The sequence below is a fragment of the Crinia signifera genome, unplaced genomic scaffold (assembly GCF_055691185.1).
Source record: "Crinia signifera unplaced genomic scaffold, ASM5569118v1 HAP2_SCAFFOLD_406, whole genome shotgun sequence".
Classification (NCBI taxonomy): domain Eukaryota; kingdom Metazoa; phylum Chordata; class Amphibia; order Anura; family Myobatrachidae; genus Crinia; species Crinia signifera.
In genome coordinates this window covers 32,524-47,525 of record NW_028142299.1, presented here as the reverse complement: position 1 = coordinate 47,525, position 15,002 = coordinate 32,524, and the positions used below count along the sequence as shown (strand labels likewise).

General features: G+C 46.1%; 1 protein-coding gene across 1 annotated transcript in view; it reads right to left on the bottom strand.

The window, feature by feature from the left end:
* LOC146055239 (voltage-gated delayed rectifier potassium channel KCNH5-like) overlaps nt 1–7,528 on the bottom strand; it is a 42,637-nt gene extending 35,109 nt beyond the window's left edge. The window contains exons 1-4 of the mRNA XM_083168227.1: nt 7,519–7,528; nt 6,582–6,781; nt 5,361–5,430; nt 3,817–4,031 (exon numbers count right to left, since the gene is read on the bottom strand). Coding sequence (XP_083024353.1) covers nt 3,817–4,031; nt 5,361–5,430; nt 6,582–6,781; nt 7,519–7,528 — 495 coding nt within the window. The remainder of the gene's footprint in view (nt 1–3,816; nt 4,032–5,360; nt 5,431–6,581; nt 6,782–7,518) is intronic.
* Nucleotides 7,529–15,002: the final 7,474 nt, after the last annotated feature.

Sequence of the window (15,002 nt, the reverse complement as noted above, 5' to 3'; positions counted from 1 at the left end):
CGATATGTCTGTGAACTATGTTGTACACACACACACCCATACACCAGCTCTCCCTGTCTGCAACAGAGATGGACTGAATTGGGCCAACATAGGTGGGGTCCGTTTTACGAGTATCTTTGTGCATACTGTATATAATGTTTGTGCGACTAGCTTTACACAGAAATCTTTGCAAATAACAGGACCTACAATACTGTTAAGACGGTCCTGGACTCACATGCCATTTGTTGTTTATTTCATACGATTGCAGCGATCAGTTGCATGAAGAGTGCCCAAATTGCATGTGATTGACAGCAGGTGATATGTGATGCACAGTCGCATGTGCATTGCACCGGAGCCTGCGAGTCACACAGGCGTATTGGTTCTGAGCTGGGCAGGCTTGGCTGGGATCACATACAGTATATTGTATGCAAAAGGGCCGCCTGTTATTTACCACATGCTATTCTGACGCCCTGGAAGACCTGGGCAGGTTGAGAGGAGATCGCAGGTGACTACTTCAAGGAGAGAAGTCGCCCTAATGTATGCCCAGCTTTAGCCACACTGATGTAAAAAGTAAAAGCAAAACAAATTTTCTCCATGGGGGTAACACTTTAAATATAAAATATTAAATTATATTTACTGTTAAGATGAAAACCATTTTATTGAACAATGTTGCATTTGTCATACCATATTGTAACTGCTGTCCACACTCCCTTAGGGCTTAATTCAGACCTGAGACAATGCTGCGCTGCAAGTGGGGCAGATGTAACATGTACAGAGAGAGTTAGATTTGGGTGTGGTATGTTCAAACTGAAATCAGTGTAAGAATCAAGCAGTCAGTATTTACCCTGCACAGAAACAAAATAACTCCCCCAAAACTCACTCTCTCTGCACCTGCCCCACCTGCACTGCAGCATGTTTTTGCCCATTTTGAGAGCAAATTTGTCCTGCGACCAGGGCTGAATTAGGCCCATACTGTTCACCAGTAGTCACAGATTTGCTAAACTAGCAAATCATTTATTAAAGGTCGCAAAATACTGAGAATTAAGAATAAGAACACGTGTAAGTATTTATCATTTCATATTATCTGACTCCTTTACTGTAGATCTGAAATCACTATATGTATACTCTTATTTTCATTTTGAAGGATTATTTGCAGAGTATTCAGCAAAAGTACTGCCTACACAAAGCGGGGTCATAAGAGACGCCTCCAGTCAATAAGAAACGAGCCTGTAAAACGGTCGTAGAGTGCGTCAGAAGATATTACCATAGCAATTTAAAATTAGATATACAGTATTTTTCTGTAACATGGAATTGATCACTGTGCCCCTAACAAAAAGCAAACAAAAAGAAGTAACGGTTTCATTTACAAAGAAAACAATAAATATGCAAATTATATATACACTTCAATAATGCGCCTTAAAAATACATAATATATTAAAATCAAAACGTATTGGTCATAAGAAGCATATAAACCATTGCCATCGACGGTGATAGCGCAAACGACCGTTGATGGTAGCATACTATGTGATGAATGACCATCAATGGTTTTAACTATCAATGGCCATTCCTTTTATTTGTCTGACTGGTCTGTGGGCCAATCAGAACCTTGGGGTGGGGCTTTATGGATGTCAGGGGCGGAGCTATGCTGTGTCCCAGAGCCCTTGGCTAAAAAAAAAAAAAAACCATTTAGTTATGCTTCGAAATCGATGGAGGAAAAACATCTGGTTCTCCTTCATCGATGGCAAAACTATTCTACATTGGCCATAAACCATTAATGATTTCAAATAATCGATGGTTGATGGCCATCACTAATCCATACGCGTTCCAACAGTCCTTCATATTAAACTTGTCTCTGAATATTAACACATTGTAATCGTTAAAAAAAAGAGCTCATCGGTGATCTGGAAAGGCATTATGAGCCAATCACAGGGCAGGATGTTTTAAAATACATCGCCGCGCCACCGCAGCAATGCTAGCGCATATGTACTAACCTATGCAATAAAAAAACCTTTTTCATAATCCGGAATATGACACAGATTTAATCCATTAAGTGAGGTATGGGGTGGGAAAAGATAGTAAGCAGTTTGTACCTCCACTCCCGTATCTTCAAACACTGCCACGTGGTCATCCATATATTTTATCTACTTTTATTATATTGACCTATATTGGCCGCCGCATATGTACTAACATATGCGGCTGGCATCGCGGTGCGGTGACGGAGGCCCCCCGCGATACCTGGAATGTGGTGTGCGGGGGGTCTCCGTCACCTACCAGCCGGCTCCTGCATCCCTCACGCGGCGTCACGCCGGGGACAGCTAAGCAAGCTGTCCCCGGGGCCTCCTCCTCCCCCCAGCAGCCGGAAGGACGTCCGGCTGCGTCACTAGGGGGAGGAGAGGTTTACCTTCCAGGGTCCAGGAGGACCCTTCAGGAAGGTAAGCCAGAGGGGGGGTCGGCGTGGCGGCGGGTTTGCGTCGTCGGCGGGCGGCGAAAAGAAGCCCATAGGCTTCTATAGGGTATCGCCACCCAAAGGTGGCGATATCCTTCACTGCGGTATCATTTTTGATACATAGGAAAATGCAGTAAAACCGGGGTTTTACCGCATTTTCCATTTGATACATCTCGCCCTAAATCTTGACATGGATTATCCACTTACAGAGAACTGTCATTTACCTCACTGGAAGCCGGGACCACGGCTGCAGTGGGAGCGGATGTCTTACTGTGGGGAACTCACTGAACGCTGATTCCACTAAGTGAAGAGAGAGCCGCGATAACACTTGCAGCACAGCGGAGGACTCACTGATCGCTGACTGTAAAAGTGTTTGAAGATACGGGAGTGGAAGTACTAACTGCTTACTAACTTTTCCCACCCCATATCTCACTTAATGGATCTGTGTCATATTCCGGGTTATGAAAAAGGTTTTTTATCTCTAATGTTTTGCCGGATATCTTGCAGCTTTAAATAAATTAATATTTTTATTTCATCTATATGGAAAAAGAGCTCATATATTTTGCCCAAGTGCCTTTGATTTATTTCACCTAACCTGAAATCACATGTACTATCCCTACTGGCCGATTGAACCAATAGGTGAAAATAATTGGCTGCTGGGACGGGCGCATTTGAAAGAATTCACACACTTCACGTTTTTCTGTACTAACATATGCGACTAGCATTGCAATGCGGTGATGGAGGCCCCCATGATACCTGTGATTTGGTGTGTGGGGGTCTCCATCACATCCCTAGGCTTCAGCGGCTGTCTCCAACGCCACCTCCTCCCCCCTGCAGCTGGAAGGATCACCGTCTGGGACATACTTCTAAGGGGAGAAGGAGTTTGACAGAGGGCATTGAGGGGGGTAGGCGTCTGTGGCGGGCGGCAATATGAAGCCCATAGGCTTCTATAGGGTATCGCCACCCAAAGGTGGTGATACCCTGGCCGGCAAAGATGCGGCAGCTGGGTCTTAGTACATTTGAAAATGCGGTAAAACCCCCGAAACAGGAGTTTTACCGCATTTTTTCCTGCCCACAGACTGCACTACAGACACGCACACACACTATAGAAGAAGGGAAAAGTTGTAAAACAACACAGAAGAGACGCATATACAGAGCTACACCATGGCACATTAGCTTGTGTGGAGAAGCATGGTCACAATCATGATTGGAATCAGCCTTATATTATATTATAAGCAATGACAAGCACACATTTGTAAGTACTCTGCTGAAAAAGAAAACATGCAGCATAAATATATAATATTAGATCCATTTTTAGTAATGTACATGACAAACGCATTGGTTAGAATGAACAAGAGATAAATTGAAATGTATAATGCTTGAGTGTTTACCTCATGCACCCGTACCTTTTCTGTATCAATCCCCTTGGACATGGACCACGTGGATACAATGTAATCCATGACTCTCTCGCTAAGGCCTTTGGGGACCTGATAAAGTTTGAGGAAGTCACGAACATTGTTCAGCACCTCATGATAGCGGTTGGTGTTGGCATACATTTGCTGGAAAATGGTGGTTACGTTTCCAAAAATTGTTGCATAAAGGAGAGCTGAAAGAGAGACAGAGAGAGCCAAAGGAATTAGATTTTGCACAGATATAAACAAACAGTGCATTTCTGTATGGCAATGGCCTATAATTCATTATTACTGTGCAAATAATTCCATGGGCCTATTCCAGAAATGGTTCATTTTTATTCTTTTACATCTGTAACATTCTGCAAATTTGGTAACCACAATACATACGATTCCATACCTCCCAACAGTCCCGATTACCGCGGGAATGTCCTGATTTCGGGGACATTCCCGTGTCCCTCCTGCGGCCATCAGTGTCCCGCGGCGAGGGGGGGCTTTTGTGAGTCCCCCCGGTTGGCTGCTGAGCAGCGGGGAATAAACGCTGTGCGCACGCACAGCGTCTATTCCCGCAGCTAGGGGGCTAGAGTCATGCCCCACATAGCGGCAAAATGGGGGTGTGGCCTCGCGGGGGAGTCACAAGTATAGGCCACACCCCCTTTAATTAGGCCACATCCCCCAAAATTTTCGACGCTCATCCCTCTTTCATCGCTGCTCAAGTTGGGAGGTATGCAATTCAAAGGAAAAATCTTTTGACTGAAAAAGTTGTTTGGATTGGTTGGGGGTGGGGATCTACCTATGGCCCGAATCCTTTGTGCACTGATTTTTTTTTTGTGATTTTACTAATATTAATAATAGTTAAAAGCCTGTCAAAATGACGGGTTCTGCAATGTACTTTCACTTTGATATGATAGTTCTTACTTTCACTTTAAGCTTTGACTGTTTTTAGTTCACAAACTTTCCACCCCACCCTCAGTCCCTATCTGCTCCTACCTCCAATCTCTGTCTTTACAGCTCCCTATCTCCAGCGTTTTCCTGGGTGCCCCCAGCATTTTGGTGGGTATGCCAAGGAAACGCAGGGCATTTGTATGCCCTCTGCCCACCTCCTCCCCTGTGCAAATCTCTGAAGGCTCCCGCACAGAAGCCCTGCACATGCGAATATGCGCAGAGCCAAAACATGGGTCCCTGGTGTTATCACGCCAGGGACAGAATCAACCAGAATAATGGCATATTTTTCTTATTCTTATTTGACCACACTGAATTGCTCCTTATTCACATTATGAGGGTGGTTCAATAAGTAAAATATATCCCTATTGGCCCAATTTTCACAGGATCGTCCTTTTTTTGGGACAATAACACTGTCTCACCCCCAGAAAGCAGTGTCCCCTGGTGGGGGACAGATTCCCACAGGCACAGGGGGGTCCTGAGTATTGGAAATTATGAAGTCAGGTAACAAACTTCTCACTTGCATTGTGTAATGTTCCATTCTAATTTACTAGAAGGCCAGATAGACCACTGGTTTCCCTCACAGTCATCAAACTGCGCCTTATAACCGTCATACTGTCCCAACATCAGTTGTACAGGTGTAAGACGGCTGGGCTGGCAGAAACATGGTCAAACATTGATGTGCATAGTGTGAGTAGACTTCTTTGCCGAAAGGACACATCAGCTGCTGAACTTCACCACCAACTTGCCAATGTGTATGGTGAGAACTTCATGTCATTGAAACAGGTTTGGGTTTGGTGCATTGCCTTTGATAATGGCAGCTACGCTTAATAGGCAGCGCATTTCAAAGCCACTTTGGCAGTGTCAACCTTTTAAATCCAACTGGAGAAATCTCCCAAAAAAGTGGATACTTACAATTGGGTAGAATTTATTTGAAACCATTTGACACTGATAACTCCTACTGCCTCATTAAGGGCTTTCAGGGAAGTAGGAAGGGGTGTGTGCAGGGCTGGCTCTACCATAAGCAGCTTTAGGCAGCTGCCTAGGGCTCCAGGATCTGGGTGGGGGGGGGGGGGGCAAACAAGTCTGCCTATCAAAAAATTAAGAATGTCTATGAGGATCCTTGTTGTACTTAATGTAGGTGGCGGCTTTAGAACTTCTAAGACCTCACCCTCATACCTTGCCTTGAGGCATACTTTCCTACTTTGCTGCCCCCTCCTCCTTGTACTTTGTTGTGGGTGGCAAAGGGGAGGGTGCGGGGGGCCTCCAGGGAATGCAGGGGACTTGCCCACCTCACCAGGGGGCTGGGAGGACCTCACAAGGTCACAAGGTATGCCTTAAGGGGTTAGAAAGTGGGTATTGGTGGCAGTATGGTGGTGGTGGGGGGGGGGGGGCAGTTGGCTGAAGTTTTTCCTAGGGTGCCGAGAAGCCTTACACCAGCCCTGGGTGTGGTAATGTTACGATCCCAAACTAATGTTACCCACTGGCATATTATGGCGTAGTGCAGGCATGTCCAACGTTGGCCCTCCAGATGTTGTGAAACTACACATCCCAGCATGCTTTGCCACAATTTTGCTATTAGAGAATGCTAAAACTAGTGCAAAGCATGCTGGGGTGTGTAGTTTCAAAACATCTGGAGGGCCAACGTTGGACATGCCTGGCGTAGTGTGCTATGTTCAATTGTAAACCATAGCAACTAATCAGAAATTTGCTTCCATTAGCCTTCCCACAAACGCTTATACTTGATTCGCTGTGAACATTCTGCTTTGAACCAGGTGATAAAATTCCAGCTAAATATTACAAACCTTCCTGAAGAAGAGACCCAGATCTAGAAACATGTTTATCTGATTTAGTGTACCACCACAGGAACCATCTCCAGTTCTGGGTAAGTGCATGTGCGGAACCTCCATTGGGGCCAGATCCGGATCTTTGGTCACCTTAGAGAAACCACACCGACTAGCTTGCCCAGACTGGAGTTTTATCCTGTTTTCATCCTGTTTAAGCCCTATTTTACATCATATTTATGTCAATAGATTACGTTTGGAAAAATAAACCATTGTGGACGTCTGATTACATCTCATTCCGGGAGTACCGGTATGCCATCTATTATCGCTGAAAGAAACCATTATACATTTGAGCATTCCATTACTCATGTGAGTTTGGTACACATCTAGTTGCAGTTTCTGATAACACTTTTGGAATTACCATCATATGAAACCAGATTCACCCATTGTGTGTATATATATATATATATATATATATATATATATATATATATATATATATATCTTTTTCATTTTTTCATTTTTTATGTATACTGTCTTCCCCAATTGTTTTGTACACTTGACCCATGAGGGGTGCCTCTGGTCTTTGGTCTATACCGTAACCATGGTTTGCCATAGTATCACTATACCTTCAAATAAATTTTATACACACCTCAATAATTTTCTTAAGTCAGAGCCTTGTTATTGCCTACCTTTGGGTACACATGCCCCGATGAGACCTGACACCGGCACTGCTGCGCGAGCACCAGTGGTCTGGTGTTACAGGGTACCAGGGCAGTATCCATTCTGGCTGGCTACCAATGTGACTATCACTCCCTAGATCTGGTGATTAAGTGCCACAGGTCTATAGCCCTGATGGGACCCGGCTCTGTGCCCAGTGTTGGTATATGCTGTGACACTGTTGTAACGGGTTACCAGGGCGACCGTACACGTCACTGGGAGGAGTCATTAAACTTACTGAGGCTCATTATGCCTCGACCCCCGCACTCTGTTGTGGTGTGTTACAACCTGACTTGGCCCATTACTAACAGACTTGTGCGCATGTGCACTGCTGTCTTCAGCGCACTTAGCAGTCTGTACGGGCTCCGAGGAATTAGACGCGAGTGTGTACTGTTGCCTAGCAACGCAGGACGCAGTGTCGGGAGACGCTGAGATCTCTGCTGCCAGGTGACACGTTACGCACGCATGCGTCATGACGCTGGGCGGCCCCCGTCATCTGTGTCCATTCATTCCTACTGAGGTGTGTAACAAGACAACTTTGTCTGATTGGCTTTCAGCCGGAAACTCCATATATGGAGTTCCGACTGGCATTCCGTGCAAAACGGATAGACCTATGACTATTTAGCACTCCAGGTCTACACATGTGTTTGTGATTGATTCAATTATGTAGAAGCCTTATATACTGGGCTGGTGCACTCATTTAGTGTGGGTCAGTCCAGGATGAAGGCTGTATAAGCCGAAACGGCTCCGTTGACTGCTACCAGACTGTTCTATGATGCTGTACCCGGGTGACTATGTTATTTAAAGTCTCCATGCCTCTCTACCTCTGTCATCAGTTGCATTTCAGTCCACTTGTGGCTAGGACCTTGGCCACATAATAAATCCTCTTTTTTGCATTTACCAAGGAGTGCTGCCTCATATGTCTCCATGACATTAAGTTTTTCTATATATATATATCCATATGTGTTCTCATTTCACATATTCTTTGTGTCAAACGGTGATCGGTTGAACATCTACTATTGAGCATCGTGATCAATAAGAACCATCATCCAGAGGGGAGTATTGGTACGTTCTGTATAATAGATACCCTGTTGTCCAAAAAAAAGGGAGCGCCCACATCTTGTGTATAAAAACCTATCTATCTGTAAATATTACAAACCATTACACAGCAAATTGACAGTTTAAACTGTAACAATAGTAATTTGAGGCATATCCTTGTTTGAAACAAGTCTCAGGTCTATGGATTTCTAGGGTGCATTCTGGGCAAGAATTCCGCTAGGTCAAACGTCCATAAATAATACAGCAGTCTATTTCAGGATATTTAAATATAGGCACCTACAAGAATAACTCCTGTCGGAACATTGATTTCCCTAAGAAAGAGAAGAGCTTTTCCTTACACACATATTGGCACCTGTAATAAAAGCTACATTAATTCAGACTGAAAGCTATAACTCATAGTCCGATGTTTTTACTTAAATATGCGATATGACATACGGGTAGGGTGAGAGGCTGCATAAAATGTGTGACGAGAGGCGGCTACTGTAGCAGAGGACATGATGTATGGGTCTGTTCATAAGGTTCAATTTGTGGATATCTTTGGAGATTAATGTGCTCTGCTCTCCGCACCTAGAATGAGGAATTGCAGACACGATCCACTATTCCTAATTGACCCTTACTGTAGATCTGTGCAGCATACAGAAAATACACGTTCAGCTATCTTCCTCCGCGCTCAGCACAAAGTCATTTATACTCTTCATAAATATATCTTGCTGTTCTTCCTCTAAAAGTTTGCAAGTGAGCAGTATTGATACATACAATATATATATATATATATATATACATATATATATATATATATATATATACATACACACACACACACACACACACACATTACACACACGACAATTATCAAATACATAATTTAAAAAAAGGATAAAAAATGATGTTATTGAAGTCCATAAATTATACAGTGTGTAAGATTATAAGGGGAATACATAGTAATAAATGTACACATCTATACTGTATATATAAAAAGCTAACTACTCGAACTACCACCAGTGGCCACTAGAGACCTCTCGATGGACCAAATTATTCCTTAACAGAAAGTGAGGTACTTGTGTATTTTGGCGGCACCCGATTTGTGCATCGTACGATGATCGTATCGCATCGCATGCCATGTACCCGATGGCATGCGATGCGACGTGATTTTGACCCCCAATACGATGAAAAATCGTATAAGCACCCTACTGGGTGCTTACAGTGTTAAATGCACCCCCACGCCACCCCCCCACTATAAACGTGAACCCGAAGCGTGGTGAGCGCAGCGAGCCCGCGAGGGGCGGCGGTACGCGTCCTACGACCTTTTCATACCCCCACTATCCACGTCGGCGTGGAGTTGAGAATAGATTAGTGTGGCGAGCGCAGCGAGCCCGAAGCGTGGCGAGGGGACGCGGATACCTTCACAGGTTAACGCGTCCCTTCGCGGGCTTCACAGGTATCCGCGTCCCCTCGCCACGCTTCGGGCTCGCCACACTAATCTATTCTCTACTCCACGCTGACGTGGATAGTGGGGGTATGAAAAGGTCGTAGGACGCGTACCGCCGCCCCTCGCGGGGCTGTGTCCAGGGGGATGGGCTATGTCCAGTGTCCAGGGGCTGTGTCCAGGGGCAGTGTCCAGTGTCCAAGGGGCTGTGTCCAGTGTGACAGGCTGTGTCCAGTGTAAAGTAAGAAAAATAAATAAAAGTAATAAATAAAATAAAAACACATTTTTGGAGGATGATGGAGGAGGAAATAGTGGGAGATCAGCAACCTGATAGAAGTGCTGAAGCTGCTACCGCCAGTCATGACAAGGCCGATACCTCTTTGTATTTTTTGCTCTTTGGAGCATTTCTCTTTTTTTGGGATAGTTTATTAAACTGCCACCCTGTCTGCCCCTGCAGTGCCGCTCTGCTTCAAAGATGTGCCAGGTTGGAAGTGTAAGGTCCACATGTATGTGATGCCCACTGCCAGGGCCGGGGCTAGGGTGTTCAGCGCCCCCCTGCAAACTGTAAATTTGCGCCTCCCATACTTTACAGAAAGACAGCAGGTGCAGAAGGCGCATGCTTCAAAAAAAGGTGTATAATGTCCATAGTAGTAGTGCCTCATACACTCATAATATGCCAAGTAGCAGCAGTACCATGACTAGACAATTTGATGGACCTGTGGCAGAAAAGGGATTGTGCCCCAGCCCCCCCCCCCCCCACACACACACACACACACACACACACGAAAACACTGTGAGAGGGCTCGCCAAAGTGACTTTGTGCGGGAGGGGCAGGGCCACATAATAGTACCAATTCAAATCACGCTGCACAGTGGTGTGTTATTCACATTACACCACACAGTACCACTTGTACACATTACGCCAGGTAAAGCCCCTTTGACACACTGCACCAAGAAGAGCCCCTTAGAAACACTATGCCAGGAAAAGTCACCTAGCCACTTGGATACACTGCACCAGGATTATGCACACCATATTGCCAATTACATATCGTCACACACTGTAATGCCCATTACACATTATGCCACACACAATAATACCTATTACACATTATGTCATACATCTTAATGCCTATTACAAATTATACCATGTAAGGTCCGCTTACCTACATGCTCATTGCCAGGAGTTACATTCTCCTTGCCTGGGGCTGCAGACGCACAGTGCCCCAGCGCTCCTGGAATCTGCACTTCCAGATAGCGCTGGGTGCCCTGACAGATGCTCCAGTCTCCTCTAACATGATGTCCATTTTTGGAGGGGTACAGGGTCTCTGTGTGTTCGCGGACAGAGGCACAGAGCCCCCTGCTCCCTTATCCTGGCTCCTGTTTTTCTCCAGTCGCCGGGGATCCAACAGGTGCTAGCTAGTGGAGTGAGCACCTCTCTGGCTTGGTGCACCCCCGTCACGTTTAACACGCTTACCAGGTTCTGCCGCCCAGGGGCGTAACTATTTAGCGCCCCCCCCCCCACCCCGCCGCACGTTTATTCGGCGCCCCCCCCCCCCCCCACCCCCGCACACACCTAACCTGCCCCCCCCCCCTTCTTACCTGCGGTCTGCGTCTCGCCCGGCTCTCTGTCCGGACCTGCCTGATCGTCACAGTCCCGGCCGGCTCCTGCTGCTACAATGAAAACTGACTCTTAGAAAATGGCTGCCCCCATACTGCAGACAGAAAACTTTCTGCAGTATGGGGGCAGCCATTTTCTAATTGTAAGTTTTCATTGCAGCAGGAGCCGGCCGGGACCGTGACGGTCAGGCAGGTCCCAGCAGAGAGCCGGGCGAGACGCAGACCGTGGGTAACTATAGCCCCGCAGCCCCCCGGCAGCGCCCCCAATTTCTCTGCGCCCCCCCACCACTGCAGGGGCTGCGGAGCTATAGTTACGCCACTGCTGCCACCTCTGCTTATACCTACCACCCCCTCCTTTCCATTTATCCATATGCCATCACCCCCGCCCCACCCCTTATATCTTTATGTCTATTATATCTTTATGTCTATTATTCCACACCACCACAGAAAACATAAGCCCCAAATACCTTTAACTTTAATTTGTTTGATGGTGGCTTTTTGGCTGCATGCACTACTGGAGCTGGCTTAGGTGAGCCATGGACAGCATTGAGGCACCTTCTCCCTGCTTACTGCACTGCACTTCTCCCTGCTTACTGCAGTGCTGACAAGAGACCAGGGCCCCAGTAAAACATGGAGGCGTGGCCTTATTGGTGGGAGGCGTGGCCACGCCCCCTTCGTGGATTTTTTTTTTTTTTTTATATAGAGGGATACTTTCACTTTGATCATCCTCGGACCTCCCCCCCGAGTCCTCCTCAGCAGCACAGCCACAGCACACTGCAGCATGTGCTGTGCTGACAGTTACAGCATGAGCTTCTCATATGCCATCACATATGAGAGCTCATACTGCTGCAGCTGCTACCCTGATATGAGTTGCGGCGGAGCCCATCACCATCCAGCCGGTATGTGACGGGAGGAGCCCTAGCTGCCCGGATATTTAGAAAGATTGATGCTGCTGCTCACTCTGCTCAGTGCAGATTCCCCCATCATTCCCCAGGGAGTCCTGCTTTACGCTGCCAGTCCCGCATCCTGTCATAGGCACAGCGGCGGCCAGCAGCAACACCACAAGCAAGGTGCAGAGCAGGGAGCGAGCGCCTATCCAGCCTGGCGCCTCCCTGCTTTGCATACCTTGCTGAGCGGCTAGCGCCGGCCCTGCCCACTGCTGTCGCTTAGCTTATTCATCCAGCTACCTCGGTATACCCTTTTGGCCCAACTACAGTAAATGAAAACAATTGTGTAAGCTGTGAAGTGATCAAAATTGACTAGAAATGAGTGTAAACTAATGTTATTGAGGTTAATAATACTTTAGGGGCAAAAAACAGGCCCAATTTCTGTTATTTTAGCCATTTTTAGCATTTTTTCATAAAAATCCAGATCCAAAACCCACAACCAACCATTGCCAAAACCAATCCAGATCCAAAACACGAAGGGAGATCCAGATCCAAAATCAAAACCCGAAAAAGTGGCCGCCGCACATCTCTAATATATATATGCACATACATACATACACACATATCACAGAATGTTGTAGAAAGTTGAGAATCATTTATCTAGTAGTAAGTGACCCATAGCAACCAATTAGATTTCATTCATCTAGTCAATAATGGCAAATATTCAATATTCTGTTATGGGTTCTGCAGTGTAATTAGTTAATTCTGTCCAAAGTGACATAGTTAATTAGGAAATGAAGTGTAAAACCAAATCCAGGAAACAAAAAGAGATAGCCGTTCAATCAAGGTTAATCATTGGTAAGACTTTATGCTGAACATTGACTTGGAAACAAAAACTATGAATTAGGAACTGCAAATGGTCCAGGTAAGGGCATTTTGAGAGAGCCATGTGCACTTTTTCTTTGGGCCCCCTGCTTTCTGCAGCATTTGACACTGTGAACATGCGCAGGTCTCTGGAAACATGGCATCCCCCATATTCCCAGAGACAGACCTCTACTGCTGGGGTTGCCACCTCTCTAGGATTTCCTGGATTCTCCCTGAATTGGTGGCAACCCTCCAGGACGTTTTTGCAGTCTCCCAGATTCTGGGATTTTCCCGGAATCCGGGTGACTTTGAAAGCCTCCACAGCCTCCCAACTGAGTGTGCACACTGTCAGGGGCATAGGGAGGGTGGTTCCAGCGGAGTGCGAGCTCCGGGTGCCAGAAAGGCCACAGGGCATGCACAGTGTGTCTCCAGCACTTGCGAGTTTCTGCCCGCCCCACAGCTCCCTCTACCTCCAGAAATATTTAAACTGGGCCGCGGGAGAGGAGAGGACAGAGGAGCACTGTGCAGCTAACAGCTTAGGATGCCGCAGCAGCGCTTCCTCCCAAACTGTGCCTCAGAGGAGAGATAAGACATAGATACACTTGTGGGCCTAGAGCAGGCATTTCCAACCAGCCCACCAGCTGTTGTGAAACTACACATCCCAGCATGCCTTGCCATAGGTTTAGCATTCCCTAATAGCAAAACTGTGGCAAGGCATGATGGGACTTGTAGTTTCACAACAGTTGGAGGGCAGCAGACTGGATATGCCTGGGCTAGAGTAAAGAAAGGTAACTACAAAGGGGTTGATTCTTAGTCTTTGCATAGACACAATTAGAGTGTTAACATGCAACGTACGCACAAGTGCCAATTTACATAGTTTGCGTTCTGTATCTCCATCCTGTTCTGTGACTTGTCTTTCCATCAAATGGGCATTTCAGGGTGGAAAATGGGCAGCCACAATAACCAAACCTGTCTGTAATAATCAAGGACTAATACAAAACAGCAGGACAGTTATTTATTTATTTATTTGCATAATGAGACCGGTTGAGCCATTCAGGTGTAACAGGAGCGGAATTGTGCAGTAACAACGGCAGGAAGACGTTTTTCTTGAACTTTGCCATAGATTTATGCTGATACAGCCCCGTTACAGCTTACCATTGTTATCACAGAATGATTCCGTTGTAAGGATTTATTTTTAGGGTTAGGTATTTCTGTTGGAGTGAGCACATACATCCTGAAGGCTTTCTTCCGCCCGCTTTCCTTCCCTCATTTAAGGCAAATCTGCTTGTTTTAATCTGGATAAGCAAAGCCCTAGCATGGAGTAATCACTGACACGTCGCCTTTATAACAGAGAAGATGAAGTCAATGCAGCTGGTACGCGAAATCATCACCGCACAATGATCTTTACACTCGCTGCATAGCTGACAGATCAACATACAGAATAAAGCATTGAAAGTCTTTACAGCAAAATTGGGAAAAGCGATGCAGACACCAAGGGACAGATCCATAAGGTGATGAATGTGACCTTGTTGCATATACCGGGGGAACAGATTTGAGGTTCATCTAGGTAATAAGTGATATTTTATCATTAAGGTACGTGTCATGCATGCATTGCACAAATACATGTCAGGGTTGCCTACTTTTAAAGTCTCCACGGGAGAAGCCCAGAGAGGAGACTGTCTGCAGCACTTTGGGGGTTGTGATGAGGAGGGGCGGGGCCGAATGACGCAATTTGCATATTAAGCACTGTCCCCGAAAAAAACGTGAATTGCGTAATTTTCTATGCGGCCAGGGACATACGGGGGTCACGTCAGTATCCGGGAGGGTTGCCCACCTTTCTGGGGGACCCGATTTTCGGGGAGCCTCCAGG